This window comes from Chrysoperla carnea, chromosome 2 (genome assembly GCF_905475395.1).
Source record: "Chrysoperla carnea chromosome 2, inChrCarn1.1, whole genome shotgun sequence".
NCBI classification, from domain to species: Eukaryota; Metazoa; Arthropoda; class Insecta; order Neuroptera; family Chrysopidae; genus Chrysoperla; species Chrysoperla carnea.
In genome coordinates, this window is record NC_058338.1 from 42,536,773 (window position 1) to 42,560,020 (window position 23,248).

Below are 23,248 nucleotides of genomic sequence, written 5' to 3' on the forward strand. Positions count from 1 at the left end.
CGCAAATCCTGAACCTCCTGCAAATAAAAATTACGGAGGTGGTGAATGTACTTGTTCTTGTCCAGCACTTGCAGATTCTGCAGATTTCATAGACGATGATTTTCTATTTGAAGACTCTTCTGAAGAATCTTCAGATACAAATACAACACGTAAGACTCAAAAATTATCTTCTGTTGCACATTCAACAACAACAGATACAAACTCCGGCGAAAATATTACAAATAATGGTTTCTTATCAGAAAATTATACTACTGAAGGATACTACGGATCATCAAGTACACAAGAAACATGGAATGATTATGAATATTTTTCCTCCTCTTTTTCACCTTTGTCGACCTCTACGATTGATTATGATGGATTCAGCACTTCTACAGAAGTAACATCAACCGGCTGCCCAGTGGTAACAGTTCCTCCGCCAACAATACTTATATTGGAAGGTGAGGCTTTTTTGCCATTAATTGGCAAAGCTTCACAAGCAAAAATGATTTTGAAGTTACTAATGAGTTTTTTCTATTAACAATTACTAATTTTAAATACGGATCACTCACTAATCCACGCCGCGGGTATTTGGTTAACTAACATGTAAAATAGTAGTTTGTAGCTATGCATAATTAATATTGGCTTAAGTACTAATTTTCGAACTAAAGTTGTTTTTAAAAAGTAGTTGCAGAAGTAGAATAGCTTATTGCTGTTAAACCAAATAAAATGGTAACCATACTAAATATGCTTGATTAATTAGGTGCAAAAACATTCCCAGCCAGATCGTTTCCACCAGACGGCACAACATTCGCACAGATAGCTTTAGGACAACGTTTATCAAAAGAAATTCCGCCATATAGTTATTGGAATATGCAATTTTATCAATCAGAAGCAGCCTATGTTAAATTTGATTATAACATTCCACGTGGTGCGAGCATTGGGGTATATGCTCGCCGTAATGCTTTACCAACACACACGCAATATCATATTTTGGAAGTTTTAAGTGGATTCAAGGCGCGAACAACTAGAGCGTCTCATGTAAGCTATAATTTATTATCTCCTCTAGTTCTTTGTTTTGTGCAAATTATTTTATTCTTCTATTTTATTATGTAGCCATCAATGAAAAAGGAAGTTACGCATTATATGGAACAAGGTCATTGGTTCTTATCTTTGTATAATGATGATGGAGATCCTCAAGAAGTGACTTTCATAGCTGTAATTGCCGATGATATGACTCATAATTGTCCTAATGGCTGTAGTGGGAAAGGTGAATGTCTCATGGGTCATTGTCAGTGTAATCCAGGCTTTGGAGGCGATGATTGTAGTGAAAGTAAGTATAGTCCCAACTATGTATACAATTTAAACTTTTGGGATGTGACAACTACATATTCCATGTATTACTAACATTCTCGCCTCTTTCATAACATTATGCATGATGGAATGTCTTTTATTTAGGTGTCTGCCCAGTACTCTGTAGTCAAAGAGGTGAATATATAAATGGCGAATGCCAATGTAATCCAGGATGGAAAGGAAAAGAATGTAGTCTTCGACATGATGAATGTGAGGTTCCTGATTGTAATGGTCATGGCCATTGTGTCAACGGTAAATGTGGTTGCGTTCGTGGCTACAAAGGAAAATTCTGCGAAGAAGGTAATTAATCACTAAAAAAATGTGCTAACCTAAAACAAAATCTATTCTTTTTTCTATACTAACATAATTAATACGAATGATATTCTTAGTTGACTGTCCACATCCTACTTGTAATGGGCATGGCTTCTGCATTGAAGGACATTGCATTTGTAAAAAAGGTTGGAAAGGTCTCGATTGCGGACAAATGGATAAAGTTGCATTACAATGTCTTCCTGATTGTTCTGGTCATGGCACATTCGATTTAGATACACAAACTTGCTCTTGCGAGCCACGATGGTCTGGTGAAGATTGTTCTAGAGGTATCACTTTACATCCAGTCATGTATATAAGTTTTTAATTTTATAAAATAATTACACTACAAATTTATTTTCAGAATTATGCGATTTGGATTGCGGACCACATGGCCATTGTGTGAGTGACGCGTGTCAATGTAATACTGGATGGTCCGGCGAATTTTGTAATATGAAACAATGTGACTCGAGATGTAATGAACATGGGCAATGCAAAAATGGCACATGTCTTTGTGTTACTGGGTGGAATGGAAAACATTGTACAATGGAAGGATGTCCTAACGGATGTTCAGGGCATGGACAATGCAGAGCCAACGCTGATGGAGCTTGGGAATGTCGATGCAATGATGACTGGGATGGAAAAGATTGCAGTGTCCTATTAGAACAAAGTTGCAACGATGGTAGAGATAATGACAAAGGTATGTAAGCAAGTAACTTTGGAATAAACGCGAAATAATTTTTACAATTGATTTTTTAAAGATGGACTAGTGGATTGTGAAGACCCCGAATGCTGTTCAAATCATATTTGTCGAAGTAGTCAATTATGTGTATCAGCTCCAAAGCCAATAGACATTCTACTACGTAAACAGCCTCCAGCAATTACCGCCTCTTTCTTTGAAAGAATGAAATTTTTGATCGACGAAGGAAGTTTACAAAATTATGCTCGGCCAGAAACATTTAACGAAAGGTAACGAACTATGCACTTTTATATTCATTATGTTTTACTTTTTCAATGTTTTAATCATAAAATACTTGCAACATCTGTCGTCACTTTCTTATATTCGTTAATTCATCTAACTTTTCATTTACTTTTTTATATAAAAATTCAGCACATTTTTGCTTCATACTATCATAACAAAAGAAAATATTTTTTACGATGAATTTACGAATGAATGTTTTATGTGTGAAATAAATGTCCCTGTTTATGTGCTAAATGTAAGCAGGAATTTTACAAATAATTTTTTTCAATTTCGATGCATTGTTGTGCCCCATGTCGAATAACTTTCCCGAAATTTGTGATGTGATTTATTTTTGTTTATATTAATATATTACTCTTAAATTGTTTTCAAAATTAACAAATTTAAAAATTCTAAGAATCAACGATAATACGAAGCGCCTTTTATATCTTTTCACTTTCTTCATTCTTCAAGTGTATGCTTCTAAGATACTAATTTTTATTTGCACATTCCTCAATATCACTTTTTCCTTAATCAAAATCAATTTCTCTATCATTACTTATTTTATTTTCTAATTATTTTCATCTTCATTCTTTAAGATATTTTAATTAAGTATTCAATAATTACTATTTTACGTTTTAAATTAATTACAATATCTTAGAAAATATTTCAAGTTTTTCTCATTTTCTCTACTGTAATATGTTAACCTTGATGGGCTTTATTTTCCTTGCTGCTCTCAGTGTGTTTTGGAATCATTTCAACGCGAGGTAAGATTTGCTAACAATATAATTAATCACAGTAGGTAGATAATAAAGGATCCATTCTTACATCGATATAATAAAAAATTAATAAATCCTTAAGTTTATGTAAAATTATGTACAGCATGCGTTTTCATATTCCCAAAATTATTCCTCATATTGTGTTTGTGATTTTTTCGTTCGCTTTTTTTGTCACTTAGAATAGAAAAAAAGTAATTTAACTAGAAATAATCATTTATTAGGTATTCATATTTACTTATTAATATCATATTTACTATATTAAAAGATTTTTATTTTAATATTAGATTCTTGCAATTTTTTGTCTTAAGTTTAGTAGTAGGTAATAATTTTTTTGATTTCAATGAAATTTGTTGCCAAAATAGTGAATTCAAACTTCTGAAGTAATCATATTTAATAGGGTCTTCCACGTTTTTTAAAAATACGGTTTAAAAGTTCGTAAACAATAATTTTTTTGCTAAAAAGGTAGAAAATAATATAAACATAACATCTGAAACGAGTCTGTATGCCAAATACACTTTATGATACGAATAATCGATCATTATGTTTGTATTAATTAATAGACTATACAAATTCAAAAAAATTTAAATTTTGTTACATAGAAGTGAATTATTCTTAAAACCGTTCAAATAATCTCACAAGACTTATTTTGTGTTTTTCAAATTCGTAAAATATTCGGATTTAATTGTTCGTATCGTTTCTTAATCATTTATTTGATTTTTAATTTGAAAATGAAAAATTAATAAGAACTACGAAGGTTTTTCACCTCTTGTTGGATTTATTTGAGAAGCTCTAACGTACATTCAAAGAAAATGTATTTTAAGTCTATTTTAAGTCATCGGGGGCTGATTATATTTCCCCTGGAGAGTGAAATACTGCTCTAACTCTGTTATAAATTAAAATTAATACGGCTTTTCTTTTTTACAGTTTAAGACCCTATTAATTATAAATAAACTATAAAAATCAGCATGGCTTCTTTTATCAATTCTGAGATTTACTTTTGAAAGTAAATCATCTTTCTTTTTAATCTAATTCTTTATTATACCTAATTAATTAACGTTTAAACATATTTACAGTCGATCAGCTGTGGTCCGAGGACGTGTGGTAACAGGATTAGGAACTGGTTTAATGGGTGTTAGAGTTAGTACTTCGACACCTTTAGAAGGTTTCACATTTACTCGAGACGATGGCTGGTTTGATCTCTTGGTAAACGGAGGTGGTGCTGTAACTTTACAATTTGGAAGATCACCGTTTAGACCACAAAGTCACATAGTTTATGTACCATGGAATGAAGTTGTGATTATTGATGATATTACAATGTCAACTGGAGATGACAAGGTCATAATATTACCTCCACATGCGTGTAGTGCACATAATTATGATACAATGAAACCAGTTGTCCTTGCCACATGGAAACATGGATTCCAAGGAGCATGTCCTGATAAGAGCGCTATTTTAACAGAATCACAGGTATGTTTCTAATAAAACTTTAAATTAAAATCGCTGAAACACGTGACTGCACTTCATATGGATAGACAGAAAGGTTTTCCCAAGAACAATTACTAACGAATCAAAAAAGCTACTTTTTATATAAACTCTTAATGCAATGTTGTACTTATTGTTTTATTATTTTTAGGTGGTACAAGAAAGTCTTCAGATACCAGGAACAGGTTTGAACTTGGTATACCAAAGTTCACGCGCAGCTGGATATCTTTCAACTATACAATTACAATTAACTCCAGAAGTAATTCCAGAATCTTTAAAATTAATTCATTTACGAATTACTATTGAAGGCATTTTATTCAAGAAAGTCTTTGAAGCAGATCCAGTTATTAAATTCACGTATGCATGGAACCGTTTGAATGTTTACCGTCAAAGAGTATATGGAGTAACAACAGCTATGGTTAAAGTAGGCTATGAGTACAAAGACTGCAAAGATATTATTTGGGACGTCCAAACAACAAAACTAAGTGGCCATGATATGAGTATATCTGAAGTTGGAGGCTGGAATTTAGATATTCATCACAGATATAACTTCCATGAAGGTATTTTACAAAAGGGTGATGGTTCTAACATTTATTTAAAACACAAACCACGAGTTATAATTACAACAATGGGAGATGGTCATCAGCGACCATTAGACTGTGTAGACTGCGAAGGTCAAGCCTCCAAGCAGAGACTTTTGGCACCTGTAGCTTTAGCAACTGCTCCAGATGGATCTATTTTTGTAGGTGATTTTAATCTAGTGCGACGTATTTTAACTGACGGCACTGTTCGAACAGTTGTTAGATTGAAGTAAGTCTTATTCATAACTTCCCACCACTACTGTATTTCGCTTTACTAATAAAAATGTCTTTATTTCAGTGCTACCAGAGTTTCTTATCGATACCATCTGGCTTTAAGTCCATTACACGGAACACTTTACATATCTGATCCAGAATCACATCAAATTATCAAGGTCAGAAATGTGGACGATTATTCAGATCCAGATCATAACTGGGAAACAGTCGTTGGATCAGGCGAACGGTGCTTGCCCGGAGATGAAGCGCATTGTGGTGATGGTGCATTAGCTAGAGATGCAAAATTAGCATATCCGAAAGGAGTAGCCGTCTCTGCTGATAATGTTTTATATTTCGCTGATGGTACAAATATTCGAATGATCGACAGAGATGGAATCATAAATACCGTCATTGGAAATCACATGCATAAATCTCACTGGAAACCAATACCTTGTGAGGGTACTCTAAATGTGGAAGAAGTACATTTACGGTGGCCAACAGAATTATCAATAAGTCCATTAGATAATTCATTACACATAATTGATGATCATATGATACTACAATTAGCACCAGATGGTAGAGTTAAAGTAGTTGCTGGTCAACCTTTGCATTGTTCAACTCCAAGTACAAATATTGATATGGAACTTGCTACGCATGCAACATTGGTTATGCCTCAGAGTATTGCGTTTGGGCCAAATGGCAATTTGTATGTGGCAGAAAGCGATTCCCAACGTATAAATAGAGTTCGTGTTATAACAACAGATGGAAAAATATCTGCATATGCTGGTGCAGAGTCAAAATGTAATTGCTTGGAACGCGGATGTGATTGCTTTGAAGCGGACCATTACCTTGCTGCCAATGCAAAATTCAACACAATATCGGCAGTCGCTGTTAGTCCTGATGGAATAGTTCATATTGGAGATCAAGCTAATTACAGAATAAGATCAGTGATGGCAAGTATTCCAGACGCAAGTGGTACAAGAGAATACGAAATTTATTCGCCCGATACGCAGGAAATATACATATTTAATCGATTTGGGCAGCACATTGCCACTCGAAATATTTTGACTGGAGAAACTAACTACATTTTCTCTTACAATGTGAATACAAGTAATGGCAAACTTAGTACTGTCACAGATGCAGCCGGTAATAAAGTATTTTTATTGCGAGATTATTCAAGCTCTGTCAATTCTATTGAAAATACAAAAGGTCAAAAATGTAGACTCAGAATGTCAAGAATGAGAATGCTTCACGAATTAAGTACGCCAGATAATTATAATGTTACTTTTGAATATCATGGACAAACCGGACTGCTAAAAACTAAACTTGACAGCAGTGGACGAAGCTATGTCTATAACTATGACGAGTTTGGTCGGCTCACAACTGCTGTTACACCAACTGGAAAAGTGATTAACTTGTCATTTGACTTAAGCATCAAAGGTGCGGAAGTAATTGTTCGGCAAAACAATAAAAATCCCGTTTCTATGTTGATAAAAGGTGCATCGGTAACAACGAAAGTTGGAGATGCCCAACAACATGCAATAGTTTTAGCTGATGGTAGTGTAACCAGTGTCACACCTTGGGGTCATACTATTACGACTGATACCGTTCCATATTCCATATTAACAGAAATCGATCCCTTATTAGGAGAAAGTTATCCAGTACCTGCAAAACAACGAACGGAAGTTGGAGGCGATCTAGCAAATCGATTTGAATGGAGATATTTCCCACGAAGATTGCCATCAGGAAAGAATAAAGCAATCACAAATAGAGCTGTAGCCCAAGTTGGTCGTAAACTTCGTGTTAATGGAGAAAATCTTCTAACTTTGGAATATGACAGAGATTCAGCGACTGTTGCTGTATTTATGGATGACCGAGTTGAATTGTTAAATGTTTCATATGACAGTAGTGCTAGACCTGTGAAATGGGGACCACGTAATGGTATTTTTGCCGGTGTCGATTTAGAATACGATCGATACAGTCGGTTAACAAGCTGGAAATGGGGTGACTTAAATGAAACTTATGGATTCGATCGTGCTGGTCGACTTAATGAAATTAGATACGGAGATGGATCATCGATGATTTATACTTTCAAGGATATGTTTAGCAGTTTACCTTTGAAAGTAACAACCCCAAGAGGAAGTGATTATCTTTTACAATATGATGAATCTGGTGCACTCCAATCTTTGACAACTCCGCGGGGTCATATCCATGCTTTTTCATTACAAACTTCGTTAGGATTCTTTAAATACCAATATTATTCGCCAATGAATCGTCATCCATATGAAATTTTGTACAATGATGATGGACAGATTTTGGCCAAAATATACCCTCACCAATCAGGAAAGGTTGTATATATTTATGATCAAACTGGTAAATTGGAAACAAGTTTGGCTGGTTTATCCTCTACTCATTATGTATACCAAGAATCCTCGAATTTAGTTAAAAGTGTGGATATTACTGAGCCCAATTTTGAATTAAAACAAGAATTCAAATATCATGCAGGCATTATAAAAGATGAACGATTAAAATTCAGCAGTCGAAGTGGCTTAGATAATGCCCATTACAGATATCAATATGACGGCAATGCACGTCTATCAGGAATTGATGTAGATATTAATGGCAAAGAATTACCACAATTAAGGCTTAAATATAATCAAAACTTAGGTATGTTAGAAGGCATTAGTGATTTAAGAATTTATAGAAATACTTTTAATCGATCCGTGATGCAAGATACAAGTAAACAATTCTTTACAATTACCGATTTTGATGATCACGGGCGAATCAAATCAATTTTAATAAACATCAAATCTTTTGATGTCTACCGATTGGAATTAGAATACGATTCGAGAAATCGTATACAATCTCAGAAATTGTTAATTGGCCGAACTTCATCTATGGATAAAATTACATATAATGCGGATGGTCATGTGATGGAAGTATTAGGAACAAATAATTGGAAGTATGTTTACGATGAAAATGGAAATGTAATTGGAGTAATTGAACAAGGTGAAAAAACGAATTTGGGTTATGATAGTGGCGATCGGGTTGTACAATATGGAGATGCAGAATTTAATAATTATGATAATCGTGGATTTGTGGTGCGACGAGGAGAACATAGATATCGATATAATGCTCGTGGACAATTGATCCATGCTTTCGAGCGTGATAAATTCCAAACATGGTATCATTATGACGAACGAGGACGAATGGTTGCATGGAATGATGATAAAGGAAATATCACCCAATACTTTTACTCAAATCCAACAAATCCAAATTTAATAACACACGTACATTTCCCAAAAACAACAAGAACTTTCCGTTTCTTATACGATCAACGTGATATTCTAATAACTGTTGAAACTTCAGAACAACGATTTTATGTTGCCACAGATCAAAATGGATCACCATTAGCATTGTTTGATACAAATGGACATTTAGTGAAAGAAATGCGACGCACGCCATTTGGTAAAATTATTAAAGATTCGAATCCAGATTTCTATTTACCAGTCGACTTCCATGGTGGATTATATGAACCAAATACTCGATTAGTTTATCTTAATAAGCGACTATACGATCCTATAGTAGGTCAATGGATGACACCAACATGGGAAGAATTAGCTACGAAATTAACGACTCCGACGGATATATTCATATACAGGTTCCAAAATAATGATCCAATTAACAAAAAACAAAATATTACATATATGACCGATTTGAATAGTTGGTTGCAACTATATGGTTACGATTTGACGAAAATGCTTGGATCACAATACACAGCCAATATGATTTATCATCCACAAGCTACTGTAACCAGTCCACAATTAGCACCAGATTTTGGTGTCATGTCAGGGCTTCAATGTATTATTGATAAGGTAAATAATTTCTTAAGTATTTGAAAATTTTATTTTTCTCAGAATATTTATTCATCTGTAACTAAATTCGCTTAGATTTAAATATTTGATTCATTAAATGCTTTTCTTTCGTTTGGAGATCTGTGGTTCTTTGTCCTACTTACTTACTAATTTTAAAGAACTCATATAGATAAACTTGGGCTTAAAGTATTTTGACATCTAACTCAGCTACGTCTTTTTAAAGAATTGTACCATTTTAAAATATGTAATTTCTAACTTAATCTTTTACTCTAACGCTCAGTTCTCTTTCTAAATTATTCCCGATACCAAACTTTCTTTAAGTTGTTATATCAGTTAAAATTTTCAAAGAATCGATTTTGCATTTCCGGAACGTACATATATTTAAATATATTCTCTGAAAATTTCAGGTTGATCTGGAAAATATTTACGAAGATAAACAAAAAAAAAAGAATTTCATAATTATAAACGTTTTTCGTATTTATGTAAAATAAAAAGCCTTCCCAAAAGAAAACGTATTTCTTTTGCGCTCGCAAGTGAATATAACCCCTTAAGTTTTTTATTATTTTTGACAGTCTTGTATCTCTACAGTCATTTTACTTCCAACGCTTTAAGTACCGGAGCCTAGATACCTTGTTTATATCCGGAGCCTCGATACCTTGTTTATGAATAGATACTATGTTTATACCCTAATTAGATACAATAATTTCTCTTTACATTATTACTGATTTATTAAACTTATTTAATTTTTATATTTTTAATTACAGGTAAATGAGAAATTTGCTGATACTGGATTTGTACCGAAACCCATTTTGAAAATGGAACCAAAAACTCGTAACTTATTACCACGAGTTGCATATCGAAGATCTGTATTTGGCGAAGGTGTTTTAATTTCAAGAGTCGGTGGTCGTGCACTTGTTAGTGTTGTCGAAGGAGTAAATAGTGTGGTTCAAGATGTTGTTACATCAGTCTTCAACAATTCATTCTTCCTAGAATTACATTTTAGTATCCACGACCAAGATGTTTTTTACTTTGTCAAAGACAATGCATTAAAAATACGTGACGACTATGAAGAATTGCAAAGAATAGCAGGATTATTTAACGTATCAAAACATGAAACATCAGAGCATGGTACTGGAACTGGAAAAGAATTGCGATTGCATAGTCAAGACGCTGCTGTTTACATTAAATATGGAACAGATCCAGAACAAGAACGTCATCGTATATTAAAACACGCACATAAACGTGCTGTTGAAAGAGCATGGGAAATGGAGAAACAATTAGTAGCAGCAGGGCTTCAAGGTCGTGGAAATTGGACCGAAGAAGAAAAAGAAGAATTAGTATCACATGGTGACATTGATGGGTATGAAGGCGTGGATATCCACAGTATACATCGATATCCACAGCTTGCTGATGATCCAGGCAATGTTGCATTTCAACGTGATACAAAACGTAAAAGAAGGAAAAGTAATGGAAGGAGACCGCGATTACATCGCCATTCGTGATTTTTACATAATAAACACACATTTGTGAATTAGTTTGTGCCATTAACACAATAATTATTATAACTAGTCGAACAGTTTATTGCATTAATACTTCAATAGTGATATTTTTAAGTATGCATTTTTATAAATGAACTTGTGATGAGTGTAATTTCTTTAAAAAAAAACAAAGTGTGAGTATTAAAGTGTCCAATCTTAAATAGTTTATTCTATTTCACGTAATAATTACACAAAATAGTAGAGATACATATATTTTGGTGTGACAGCAATCAAATCTTAGGGCCTATCTTTAAAGACATATTTGAAATAGTTTTTCGATTCAAATATGAAGCATACTATTTTTTATTCCTTGTATTAAACAGGGTGGTACATTTGAACTTTACATGAAATGATGTACATGATACGTTTTTATCATGAAAGTACAGTGCTTCAACGTTTTCTACGTATTATTTTCTATGCTATGTATAGTCTAACACATTGAGAGATTCACAGGTATACAGGGTGTTTTTGTTTCAATCGACAAAAGTAAATAACTTAAAAAACAAGCTTTATCACGGAAAATATTTTTAACAAAATCTGTTTGATTCAAAAGAAAACTTCTAAGGGTGAGCTAGAATTTAGCCATGGTCTTCAGGATCATTTTATTGTTGAAAAAATATTTTTAAATCCTAATTCTTAATTAATTAGGATTGGTTAAGAACAACACACGGAGGAAACGAAGTTTAGTACGATTAAACGTATAATAAAAAATCGAAACTTCCTAACTTTAAGTGAAATTTCGCATGCAGGTTCTGCTGAATGTATTTGGTTTATGAAAGTTTTCCAACAAAAACAGGAAAGGAACAACTTTTTAACGTGGATGATTCTTATCTTATCAGTTTTATCAGCATGAACCTAAATTAACTTTTAAATGACCCTGAAGAATAGAGTTAGATTGTAAGTCACTATGAGATGTTTGGTTTGATAATATTTATTTTTCCAGTTATTTACTTGTAGGAAGATAAAAAAAGAGCTCCCTGTATAAATTAAATCAACGGATACGTAATAATCAAAGACTAATTGTGTTTTGATACTGTGGCGAATGATAGTTAAAATGTTAGAAATAATATCTAACTTTTAATTTTTTTTTTTATAATACTCGACCAATATTTAGGTCAAATAAATGATGACGTGAAGAAAATTTCAAGCTTTTTTAATTTACACAATTTTTATGAAAATCTAGTTGAAAAACGTTTACGCATGATTATAAACATACTATTTAATGTGAATGTTTAAAAATTAGTGCTAGTTGTGAATGAAAAAAAAACTTATTGAATGATTCCGATAGCTTTGCAATCATTTTTTACTGTGTTTCTCTAGTGCTTAAATTATGCATATCATAACAATAAATTATTTTTTAAATAAATAGAATAAATATTAATCTTTATTTCTGTTATATCAAATAATACGTTTTACGCAGTATGTTTGTTGCATTAACGTATTAACTATAAATAGATATTTTAATAAAAATAATTACTTGTAAATAAAAGGTAATATATTGGAAAGCTTTTTTATAATCAATGCAGACGCAGTAAAATTGTATTATAGTTCGTCAAGTTTTTTGATATATGAGATCACTTTTTTAAATATAATATTTCCCCTCATATTCTGAACTGTTTAAAACTTCATATCAATACACTTTCATACGTAATGTGTGTTCAGTTTATGAGAAATCAATCTATAACTTTTTTTTAAATACCTATTTTCAAAAATTGTATTTATATTTTTATATATAAATGTATTTTATAAAATTTTGTCTCAAAATTCAATTAATAAAATGCTCTATGCATGTTTAATTAAAATCAATTACAATTAAATGTAAAATAAATAAAATCCCGTACAAGATAAATGTTTTAGAACCAGATTTAAAGAAAAAGTTCTTAATATCAAAATAAATAAAAAATCGGGAACAAATCTCATATATCAAAAATAATAAAGAAAAAAAAATAAAAAATTTATTTTATTAGTATATAATATAAATAAAATATATATATTCTATATTTTACGTTTTTTGTATAACGTGTTTACGTTATAAAAATATGCGTGAGAATAGACTATCATCAAAACATAAATTAAACAAAAATGTATAATGAATAGTAGGTTCAATAATGACTGGTAGAATTAAAAAAAAAAAAGTAATAAAAAATATTGATAAAACTCATTTAAAAAAAAAAAAAAGTAAATAAACAATTAGTGTTCCGTATACATCATAAAACGAGTAATGGATAGAGAATATAAAATTTCATTCCATTTTGAATAATTTACCATAAAACATCATGTTACGAAGTATAATAAACTAACTTAAAATTTTATACTCAAGATAAATCATCAATACTCGGAATTTAAGCATCAGTGAGAAAAATAAAAATCATATAAAATTATAACGCTTTCATTTTGATTTACCAATGATCTAGTTCCAAAACTATTTCTTTTATATTTGTAACTTCTCAAATAAATATCTGCACGCAATATTAAAGTCTAACGTTTTAATTAATATTTTATAATTGGAAGTATGGAAGAAATATGATTATTTGCTGAATAGATTCTTAACCTAAAAACTATTCAAAATTTAAACAAATCTCCGTAATCGCTAAAATTATTAGCAATAATGGGAAATTACTGACTAATAAGGGCTTAGTAATCGCTGACTAAATTTCTGTGCAACCTTCATTACAAATTGTGGTAAAGTATAGGAATAATTTTGACAATTTACAATAACGTTTGATACGTTCCGCAGAAACGTATAAACGATAAACTCTTATATGATCCGATAACCAATCCAATTAAGGACTTTACTGTGCCATTTTGAATGAAACTTTTACTGTTACTTTTCAAATAATTCCAAGCAGGAAGTCAATCATTTAAATTTTAAATTCCAAAACGAAAATGCTCATTAGAGAGTAAATTCAACTTTTGATTTTATAATATTTTTTCATTCAATAATTATGTTACTCGATCTTGCTATTGACGACTGACTGTTTTGCTTATGACACCTGGTGTTTAAAAAAGAAAATAATTTTGGAGTGCAATACTCAACAATTTATTTATTGTACAATATTTATATTATGTGACGAAAAAAATTATTTTGACTAAATACATTTTTAGTTTTTAATTAAGGAAGTAAGCAAAGTTCTGTGTAAAACTCACTACTGTTACGATTTTTAAAGTTTTTTTGAATTGTAATCGAGCCAGTTTGATTAAATATTGCACTTTAAGTGAACGTAAATTAACATAAAAGCAAAATCAAACGTAAATAACAAGTAAGTATAAATTCCACACAATGGCAAGTCATATTTTTGAAACTCCCCCTCAAATAATTTGTCGATATATTTTATTGTTCATAGTTCATAATGGAATGAAATTAAAACTGTGTGATTTATTTTGTAAATACCTATTTGATATTAATAATTATTCTTAATTTATCAATTTTAGTCCACACTACTTCTTATTACCTTGGTGCTTATGAATTATGATTCTTATACAGATTCAGAAAATCCTCTCTTTAGATGCGCGCGCGCAGTATGTACTATATTACTACAGGCATGTTCATTAATCATTAGAATAGCAAGTACTGACCTCTGTCTACGTAACGTACATACTACAAAAACTTATATCCACTTATTAAAACATACATACATACATGCATACATACATTCTACCACTTATTCTCCAAATATTCTAATAGTGTTCTAAATACAAAACATATTTATTATTAGAAAAATGTAATATTTGTAAAACTTATTTAAAATAACCCGCCGTTAAAAGAAACATGAAAAAGCAAATCAAATTTTTTAAAAAATAATCTCTTTCAATAGCTCACTTGATATTTTTAGAAAAGAGTATGATGTAGGGTACAGCTGTTGTAATGATACATGGACAAAATATAGAATGAAATATTTGATTTTGAACAGATTTTAATAATTTGGCTTCTAATTTTTAAACCATGTTAAATTTTTACACCTTAGATTATTTACACCAATTTAGATTCATACGTATTTGAAGCCAATATCATTATTCCAAATCAATCAAGAAATTTTTACAAAAAACCAATTTTATTACACTTCAGTTTGCAGAAACAAAGTAAGAACTTGACTAAAGTTTTAAAAAAGATGAAAATAAATGTTTTTTAATATTATTTGTAAAATTGTAACATTTATCGAAATAGAATTAAACAAAAGTTGTAGGCATTTAAAAGTCCCACAGAATACCAACAATTGAATTTACAGTCGATTATTCAATTTTTTAGTAGAATGAAAATTCAAAACTTACAAAAACCAGAAAAAATAACATTTTTTTAACTCGCAATAACAAAATTCCAATAATTTAAAGATTTTCAGTTTTAGGGATTTTAAGAGACCAATTTGAAAAACCTATGGAGAATTTAAATTTTTAGTTAAGAGTATCACCTTAGACTTTCGAAAGAAATCGGTCAAACTTTTGTTAGTTAGGGAGGATACTTTTTAATAAACAGCGCCGTTCTACTGGCGGCCTTAAATCAAATGACTTAGGTCAATAACGTTTAACTACTGTCTCATAATTTAAATTTAGTTCCATTTTCTATCACTTGGCGCCGAAACAACACACCTTCAATGGCGTCGGCAATATTTGAAATTACTTAAATAAACAATTTCTAATATCAGATATTTAATCTTTTTTGTAAAATGGTCACCCTATTATATAATTGGTCTAAGGTCAGGATATCATTCAGGTCGCTAGTTGAACGGCGCCGTTTAGTAAAAAAGCTAGGCTGTTAATTGAACGGATAATTAAGCTAGTTGGTTGCGAAATACACACTAGCTACTTGGATAAAACATAAGTAGGTATTTTATTATAGAATTTTCTAGTTTCACAATTATTAAATTTAATCCTACCAACTTTAATATTGTTATGTTACCAGAGTTTATAAATTTGTTAACACATGTGTTGTTTCTGTTGTATTTTATCTATGTTGGCCGTGTTGGCACAATGGATACTTACCTATCTTATGCTAACTTAGTAGAATAGACCTGTTCATTTTAAAATCATGATCACTTTTGTTTCGGACTAAATAATTTATAACCAATGTGATAAAATGAATAAAAAATATCTTCAATATAAGTCCAACTTATTGCTGTCAGTCTGGAAAAATAAATTCTGCACTTGCGCTTATGACATGCGATGAAAAGGCCTACACAATTTATGTACTTAGAATTAAAATTAGTTTTATGCTAGAAGTTGGTTCTTGGGCATTGAACTTTGCACAAACTTCACGAATGATAGTTGAATGCAATTATAAATTTATCTTAAAAAGTTTTTCTCACATTTTTCCATCATTGTTGCTATGTTTTGCGAATTCCTCTTCTTTTAACACTTTCATCGTAGTGCTGGATGTTTTTTTAAGCGGAATGAACTTTTCAAACTGCCCAAAAAGTATAACAGCTGTTAATTTTATACTTACAAATTGCGCACAATTTAAAATGAAAACTCTTATCGGAACAATTTTCATTTAACGACGGCTTTCATTGTAAAAACTTTTCTTACTTTGTTTTTCAAACGAGAAAGCATCTTTATGATTTGAGTCAATTCATGCTAGTTAGATGAATATATATTTGAAAGAGAAATTTTTTCAACTGACGTCCCATAAAAAATTATTGAAAAATTCAAATTACGAATTAAGTGATCAGATTTTCATACAGAAGGCAAAATAAATACCCAAACTTCTAAAGCTGTACAAAAACCACAAAAAAAAGATTGCGGTCGTGGGACCCCCTTTAGGAACGAAGTTCCTTTACATCCAGAACTAGTTATGCATACACATAGGCATAACTAGTTTTGGATGTAAATGGTCTTGGCAAGCCAGATTAAGGACCTTCGTTCCAATTTAGAAACTTCGTTCAAAAAAAAAAAAAACTAACGAACAAAGAGCGGATTGACATTGCTTTAACAGAAGTACACATAGAAACACGTCTACACTCTCTCTTATTCAGTCTCATTTTAGTTTGAACGACTTATAGACTCACTTAAAAATCTGTTCAAATGCAATATAACATTTTATATATAAATCAATTATTATTATTATTATTAATTATTATTATTAGTAATAAACTATCAATTCTCATTAATTAATTCAAAATAAATTATATCTCTCTTGTATAATTTTTATACAACTCTTGTTATACGGTAGGGAATGTTCAGGTGATATGAAAAATGAGAATGTCAGTGAGAAAACAAAATTATTATTATTTTATGTTGATTTTATTTTTAAATACCTCACTGAAATACGGCAAGTGATATTTTTGCAACAAGTGACTAAACAAAGAAAGCAATACTTTGTAACTTATATACGTCTTAATAATAAAAAAAATATAAATAAATAAATTTAAACTAATCATCATGTGCAATTGTTGCGTAGGGCTTTTGTTGCCCAGGCCTGATACTGAGCCAAAACTCAAATGGTCTGCATTAAATATAAAGTTAATTTTTGTAAATGTATATAAATTAATTGTGAATATATTGTCTTCTTTTATTATGTATATTGTGTTTTACTATTTTTCCTTCACATCCAAAAAAATCATATTAGCAACTTAAATGATCCATGTATATTTGATAATTAGTTACCGCAAAACATATCCGGTTACTAAATATGGGGCACCGCATTGTGAGTTTTTGTGTAAGGCACTTTCTCATAATAGAGAAGTTGCATTATTATTATTATTATTATTTTTTTTTTTTTTGCCACAAATTCATATATAAATGAAATAATATAATTAATCTAAAGTATATTTAAGTAATTTTTTTAATTAATAATTTCATTTTCACATTATTTATATGAATAGGTCTTATTTCGATAATGCAAAGGCTTAAGAAACTAATAAACCCTTGTCTTATAAAATTTTCCATCACTAGATTGAGATGTTGGTGTAAAGGTGCGTTTAGCTTAACCATTTATGTTACCTATATTCCTATGCACGCGCATAACGTACAAAGTAGAAGAACGAACATAGGGCGTTGGCAATATAGTAGTATTACATAATAATTTATATATATATGGTCTTTTTCAGCCCAACAGTAGGTCCGTCAAGCAACACCCCTTTTAACCAAATTTATCTCAACAAATTTTGTGTTTTCCATTTTGTGTTTTTTTGTGTATTTATAATTATTATATTTTTAAAGGCCTTATCATCGATTTGCTTTTGTTTCGAACAGTTGCCAAAACAACTATTCAACTAAAGAAAATCTAATATATTTTATATTTATCAAACTGCACTTTTTGACAAAAATAGAGGATATGTGAAATATATCTTTACTTGATTGACAACTGTCCGAAACAAAAAAGAATCATTTTTTAAATGAAAAGTCCTTATTAGCAGAGAACATATCAATATATTTTGTGTTGAGTCACAAAAAGTTATATTGTATGTACAAACGTAATGCATTTATAGCAAGCGTTAAAAAAAAATAAGCAATCGGCACATTTCCATGTATACGAGTGGCTTGACGAAGGTATCACAACCCGTGAAATAATGGATCTCCAATTGTCTGCAGGAAATCGATGATGATGTGAGTTTATTATAATTTTATTAGAAAAATGTTGATTAATAAGTTGAATTTCGTTTGGATATTATTCGACCACTTAATTATTATATTGGGGTGTAGGTAGCTATGTTATAAGCAAGCAAGACATTAATTTTCCAAAATTTGAAGAAAAAAATGTTAGCACCGGTACATAACTTTTCCACATTGTATTTTCAATTTGATTGACAGGAGGATGTACGGAATAACAAAACCTAACGAGGTATCTTGACGAACTTCCATTTTATTTCGCCTTACTTAGTCAAAAATAATGTTGTCGTAAATCTGCCTAGATATTTTTTAATACAGTATGTATGGTCGGTCTATATGTAGTATAAGTCTATGCTCTAAACACCACTAGTGAGAACAATTTGGTAAATTTTTGCACGAATACCGATAACAATGATTTCTAATTCAAACATTATAACATCCATGAAGGTTATAAAGAAGGAGAACGATCGCAATAGAAAATATTGTCTAATTTAGCGCACCTGTCCCTGAAAATTTGTAGAATTTATAGTTCATTTTCAGCCACCAGCCGCGCTGTCGTCGGTAAGTAGTATATTAGCGCACAACAGCCCGCATTTAATGATACAACTTAGCGATCCCAGCGCCTCACTTATTTTTTCAAAATATTGGGGACAATATTTTCTATTGCGATCGTTCTCCTTCTTTATAACCTTCATGATAACATCAATAAAAGATAAACAGAGTTAACCTCGAAACTTCAAAACAGAGAAGCTTGTTTCAAAATTTTAATTTTCATTACGATATTTGTGTTTACTTTAAACATCAATTTGTTATAATGAGTATAGAAGAACTTGAAAAAGAAATACAAGAACTAAAACAAAAATTACAAATAAAAGAAAATGAATTAAGAATTTTAAAATCAAATGTAAAATATACATTCAAATATTTCATTTTGAATTCTTAACATAATTGTAATTTTGTAGGATGAGAACAACAAATTAAGAACTTCTTATTCAGATAATTTTGAAAAACATGAAATTGAAAAATATTGTCGACAAATAATTTTACCGGAGATTGGAATAGAAGGTTTGTTTGTTAGTTAGTGGTGGCGACGAAAGAGCACAATTATGAATTATTAACACCTTTTAGGACAAAAAAGAATTACATCAGCCAAAGTACTGGTCGTGGGTGCAGGAGGATTAGGATGTCCTGCAGCACAGTACCTAGTTGCCGCTGGCATTGGTAAAGTAAATAGTTTAAAGGAAATTTAGATGTCATGCTAGTTATTTTGTAATATGTCATTATTGTTAATATTTTTAGGAACACTTGGCCTTGTAGACAGTGATGTTGTTAGTATATCAAATTTACATCGACAAATACTTTACAATGAAGTCGATTTACATTTACCAAAAGTTGATGTGGCATTTAAAAAATTATTAAGGTATACCCACTTATTTAATATTCGGGGAAAAAGTTTTGATTCTTTAAGATTGTATTGATAAGAATAAACATCTGGCATGTACTTCGTAAGTGGTTTCAAAATGACGAGCGAAAAATATTTAGATTATAAAAAATTCTAGAAAATTTGATGATCGTTTTCTTTAAAGTAAAGATATACGTATTTATTAGCGTGTCATGTATTTAGATAAAAAAATCTACAATCTCTGAGAAGGGTTTGGTATCGTGGGATAACTTCTTTAAAAATAAAATATTGATAAACCGATGATCGTTTCCAGCCTGAACTGGGTATGATTATTTTTTAAAGCCTTTTTAAATTAAGCAAATTCGTTTTTTAGTATGAATAAAAATTTAAATTGTGTTCGTATACAAGAAAAATTAACTCGTATGAATTGTGCCGAAATATTTCATAATTTTGATGTGATCCTCGATTGTACTGATAATGTTCCAACCAGATATCTTGTAAATGATGTATGCGTACTTTTAAACAAACCATTAGTAGCTGGAAATGCTATTAAATTTGAAGGACAATTGCTTGTGTGTATTCCAGGGAAAACATCGTGTTATAGATGTTTGTTTCCTTCACCACCGTCGAGAGAATGCGTCGGATCATGTAATGAAGATGGCGTTTTAGGATCAAGTATGTATGCTAACAAAGATTATATTAAGAAGCAATATTTTTTCATTTCTGTTGCTTGAAATTTAAAAATATTTATATATTTTTGCATCTCAGATTTCAAATCTGACCTTTAGTGTGGGTACAGTTTTAATTTTTTTGTAGTTGAGGCTTTTTCTAGAGTTCACAAAAAAAATTCATATTGTGAATAGATCGATTATCAGGAACTCTACTTTATTATCTTAAACTAAATATTGCAAATTTTATATGCAAATGAAAATTTAAAGTCTTAATTTGCAAAATAGCTGTAGCACAAAGAGAAAAATTAATTTCGGATTTGAGATTAGCACACTATCACAGTTTTGTCATGGGTTTTTTTCCATAATTTAAAAACTTTAAGCTAAAATTTTAATTTAACTTCCAGTTCCTGGTATAATTGGTGTTCTCCAGTCGCTTGAAGCGTTAAAAATCATAATTGGCAAAACCTTAGAAACCGATTTTCAAAAATTAACAATATTTGATGGTTCTAATTGTCGATTTCGTCATTTAAATTTGCGAACACCAAAACCTGACTGCTCTGTATGTAGCAGTAAATCTATAATAAAGCTATCTTCATTGCCAGAGTATGAGGAATGGTGTGGATTGGATAGCCAAGAAACTATTGTAAGTTAATTTAAGCTCAATTACTAAATATTTCAATTGACGCAAACTTGAGCAATTGAGCAAACTTGATTTAAAGTATACCCTAAAGACTCCTGGTATTGTTATCCAATTCAGTAAAGCAAAAACCTCATATTCTAAAACTGATTTATCCAGTAATCAGAAATAAGTTTTTTGTTATTCGAAATTTAAAATTCTCTCATTTAAAAAAAATGCTTTCTTGTATTTTATCCTTTTTAGGTTTTATTTTCTTTTAATTATTAACCCATATCGTTAAAAACATCAGGCGAAATTAAATTTGAAGTTTGTATTTCCAAATATCAAATTGAGTTATTTGGGATATGAGTACTTAGGCACACGAATAACCAGCTAAATGTATTAACATAGTATAAAAGTCCAGATCCAGCGCAGTCTTAGCCCTCTTTTGGTATGCCCATACTTGTGTAACTTTAGCCTTAATATTTACCGGTTTTTTGTGAAGCAGTGTATCTGCAAAATTTCGTTAATTTTTTTTATTTATTTAAAATCGATAATTTTTTTAGGCAAATTACCCTCCAATAGTGATTTTACCTAGTGATCAAAGAGTAACCGTTCAAGAATTAGTTGAATGGAATAAAATTAACAAAAAGTATCTAATATTAGACGTTCGCCCAAAGGTCGAATTTGAAATGTGTCATCTACCAAACTCAATTAATATAACTCTAAAAGAATTATGTTCAAAAGCAAATCGTGATAAATGTTTTAAAGATCTGGAAGATAGGTTCAAAAAAGAAATAAACTCTGTATCAAGTAGGTATTTTTGAATTAATTTACTTTAAATATTTAATTAAAAAATCTTATTATAGTTTTAGTTTTATGTCGTTGTGGCAATGACTCACAAAAAGCTGTTCAAATATTAAATGAAAATAATTCGAACAAGAATTTGTCATTTTTTGATATAGCAGGAGGTTTGTATGCGTGGAATGAATACATTGATAACTCGTTCCCTTTATATTAATTGTTTTTATAATGCTATGGTTGTTAATATTTTAATAATTTTAAATAAAGTTTGGAAAATAATTAGTTTAATTTTTGCAATTGTTGTACAGTAAATTCTCGTTAAAGCGGTAGGTCCAAGAAAATGTGATGATTAAAAAAATATTTGAAAAATTTATCAAGTCACAATATCTTTAAATCACAAAAGAAATTTATTCTTAAGAGCAGGTGTTTAATTTTCCATTATTTGATTGAAAATTGTTCCTCAAAAGCGCACTAATATATTTTGACACAGCATCTACAGTTTATGCATTTTTTCTATAGTTATCATTCGGTGATGACACTAAAGATATTTCGTCAAGCTAAAATGTTTATCTAATATTCTTAGTCAAACTGCTAGCTAGCTAGCAATATTTTAGAAAAGTATAGAGATAGGCGATGTTGGTAAAAAACATCGATATCGGACTATCAATTGTCACTAAAAGATGTCTTCTCATTTCATAAGATTAGTTATTATTTAGCTTAACATGATGCATAAATCACATAAAGTTGAATTCCTGAAAAAAACAATTAAGAAATCGACGCTATATTGAATGATAAAATAATTTCAATTAAATATTAAGTTGAAAATGATATTCAATTTAGCGGGAGTATTGGCAGAAAGCGTAGTAGATAAAGGAGACAGCTAAATCGATCGTAGCGCTGTTATCTCGGTTCGAAAATGTGGCGGATTTAAGGAAAAAGGCCCAATGGGCAAAATCTATCAATAAAGACGAGTCTTCACGATCCTACAGTCGACTTTTTGTCGCTAGGACCACGTGGCCACTGATTCATGCCAAAATTAGCCCAACCTCAATTTTTGCCGAGGCCTACATTATATGTGCGGTAAATCCGGGCCTAATTGGCGGCCCAGTGGGAAAATGCTCCTTTGTCCGCCTATTATAACCGTATATA

General features: G+C 30.7%; 2 protein-coding genes across 3 annotated transcripts in view; both read left to right on the top strand.

The window, feature by feature from the left end:
- LOC123293867 (teneurin-m) overlaps positions 1 to 12,195 on the top strand; it is a 546,253-nt gene extending 534,058 nt beyond the window's left edge. The window contains exons 6-16 of one of the 2 annotated variants that reach the window (XM_044874826.1): positions 740 to 1,017; positions 1,093 to 1,309; positions 1,435 to 1,629; positions 1,719 to 1,928; positions 2,003 to 2,338; positions 2,400 to 2,607; positions 3,337 to 3,363; positions 4,449 to 4,842; positions 5,009 to 5,667; positions 5,737 to 9,526; positions 10,291 to 12,195. In XM_044874826.1, coding sequence (XP_044730761.1) covers positions 740 to 1,017; positions 1,093 to 1,309; positions 1,435 to 1,629; positions 1,719 to 1,928; positions 2,003 to 2,338; positions 2,400 to 2,607; positions 3,337 to 3,363; positions 4,449 to 4,842; positions 5,009 to 5,667; positions 5,737 to 9,526; positions 10,291 to 11,028 — 7,052 coding nt within the window. In that variant the 3' untranslated portion in view covers positions 11,029 to 12,195. The remainder of the gene's footprint in view (positions 1 to 739; positions 1,018 to 1,092; positions 1,310 to 1,434; positions 1,630 to 1,718; positions 1,929 to 2,002; positions 2,339 to 2,399; positions 2,608 to 3,336; positions 3,364 to 4,448; positions 4,843 to 5,008; positions 5,668 to 5,736; positions 9,527 to 10,290) is intronic. The other variant, XM_044874827.1, reaches the window with a different exon arrangement.
- Positions 12,196 to 19,385: 7,190 nt separating this feature from the next.
- Positions 19,386 to 22,325, top strand: LOC123293250 (sulfur carrier protein adenylyltransferase). Its single transcript, XM_044874008.1, has 8 exons — positions 19,386 to 19,510; positions 19,569 to 19,671; positions 19,735 to 19,827; positions 19,906 to 20,026; positions 20,382 to 20,683; positions 21,084 to 21,322; positions 21,862 to 22,108; positions 22,165 to 22,325. The coding sequence occupies exons 1-8, from the start codon at positions 19,421 to 19,423 to the stop codon at positions 22,314 to 22,316; spliced, it is 1,347 nt and encodes a 448-aa protein (XP_044729943.1). The 5' UTR covers positions 19,386 to 19,420; the 3' UTR covers positions 22,317 to 22,325.
- Positions 22,326 to 23,248: the final 923 nt, after the last annotated feature.

Bases quoted from the DNA above. Each gene is read 5' to 3' on its own strand.
- LOC123293250 (XM_044874008.1), top strand. From the start codon at position 19,421: ATGAGTATAGAAGAACTTGAAAAAGAAATACAAGAACTAAAACAAAAA. The intron at 19,511-19,568 runs GTAAAATATACA...GTAATTTTGTAG, and splicing joins TAAGAATTTTAAAATCAAAT to GATGAGAACAACAAATTAAG. The intron at 21,323-21,861 runs GTAAGTTAATTT...TAATTTTTTTAG, and splicing joins TGGATAGCCAAGAAACTATT to GCAAATTACCCTCCAATAGT.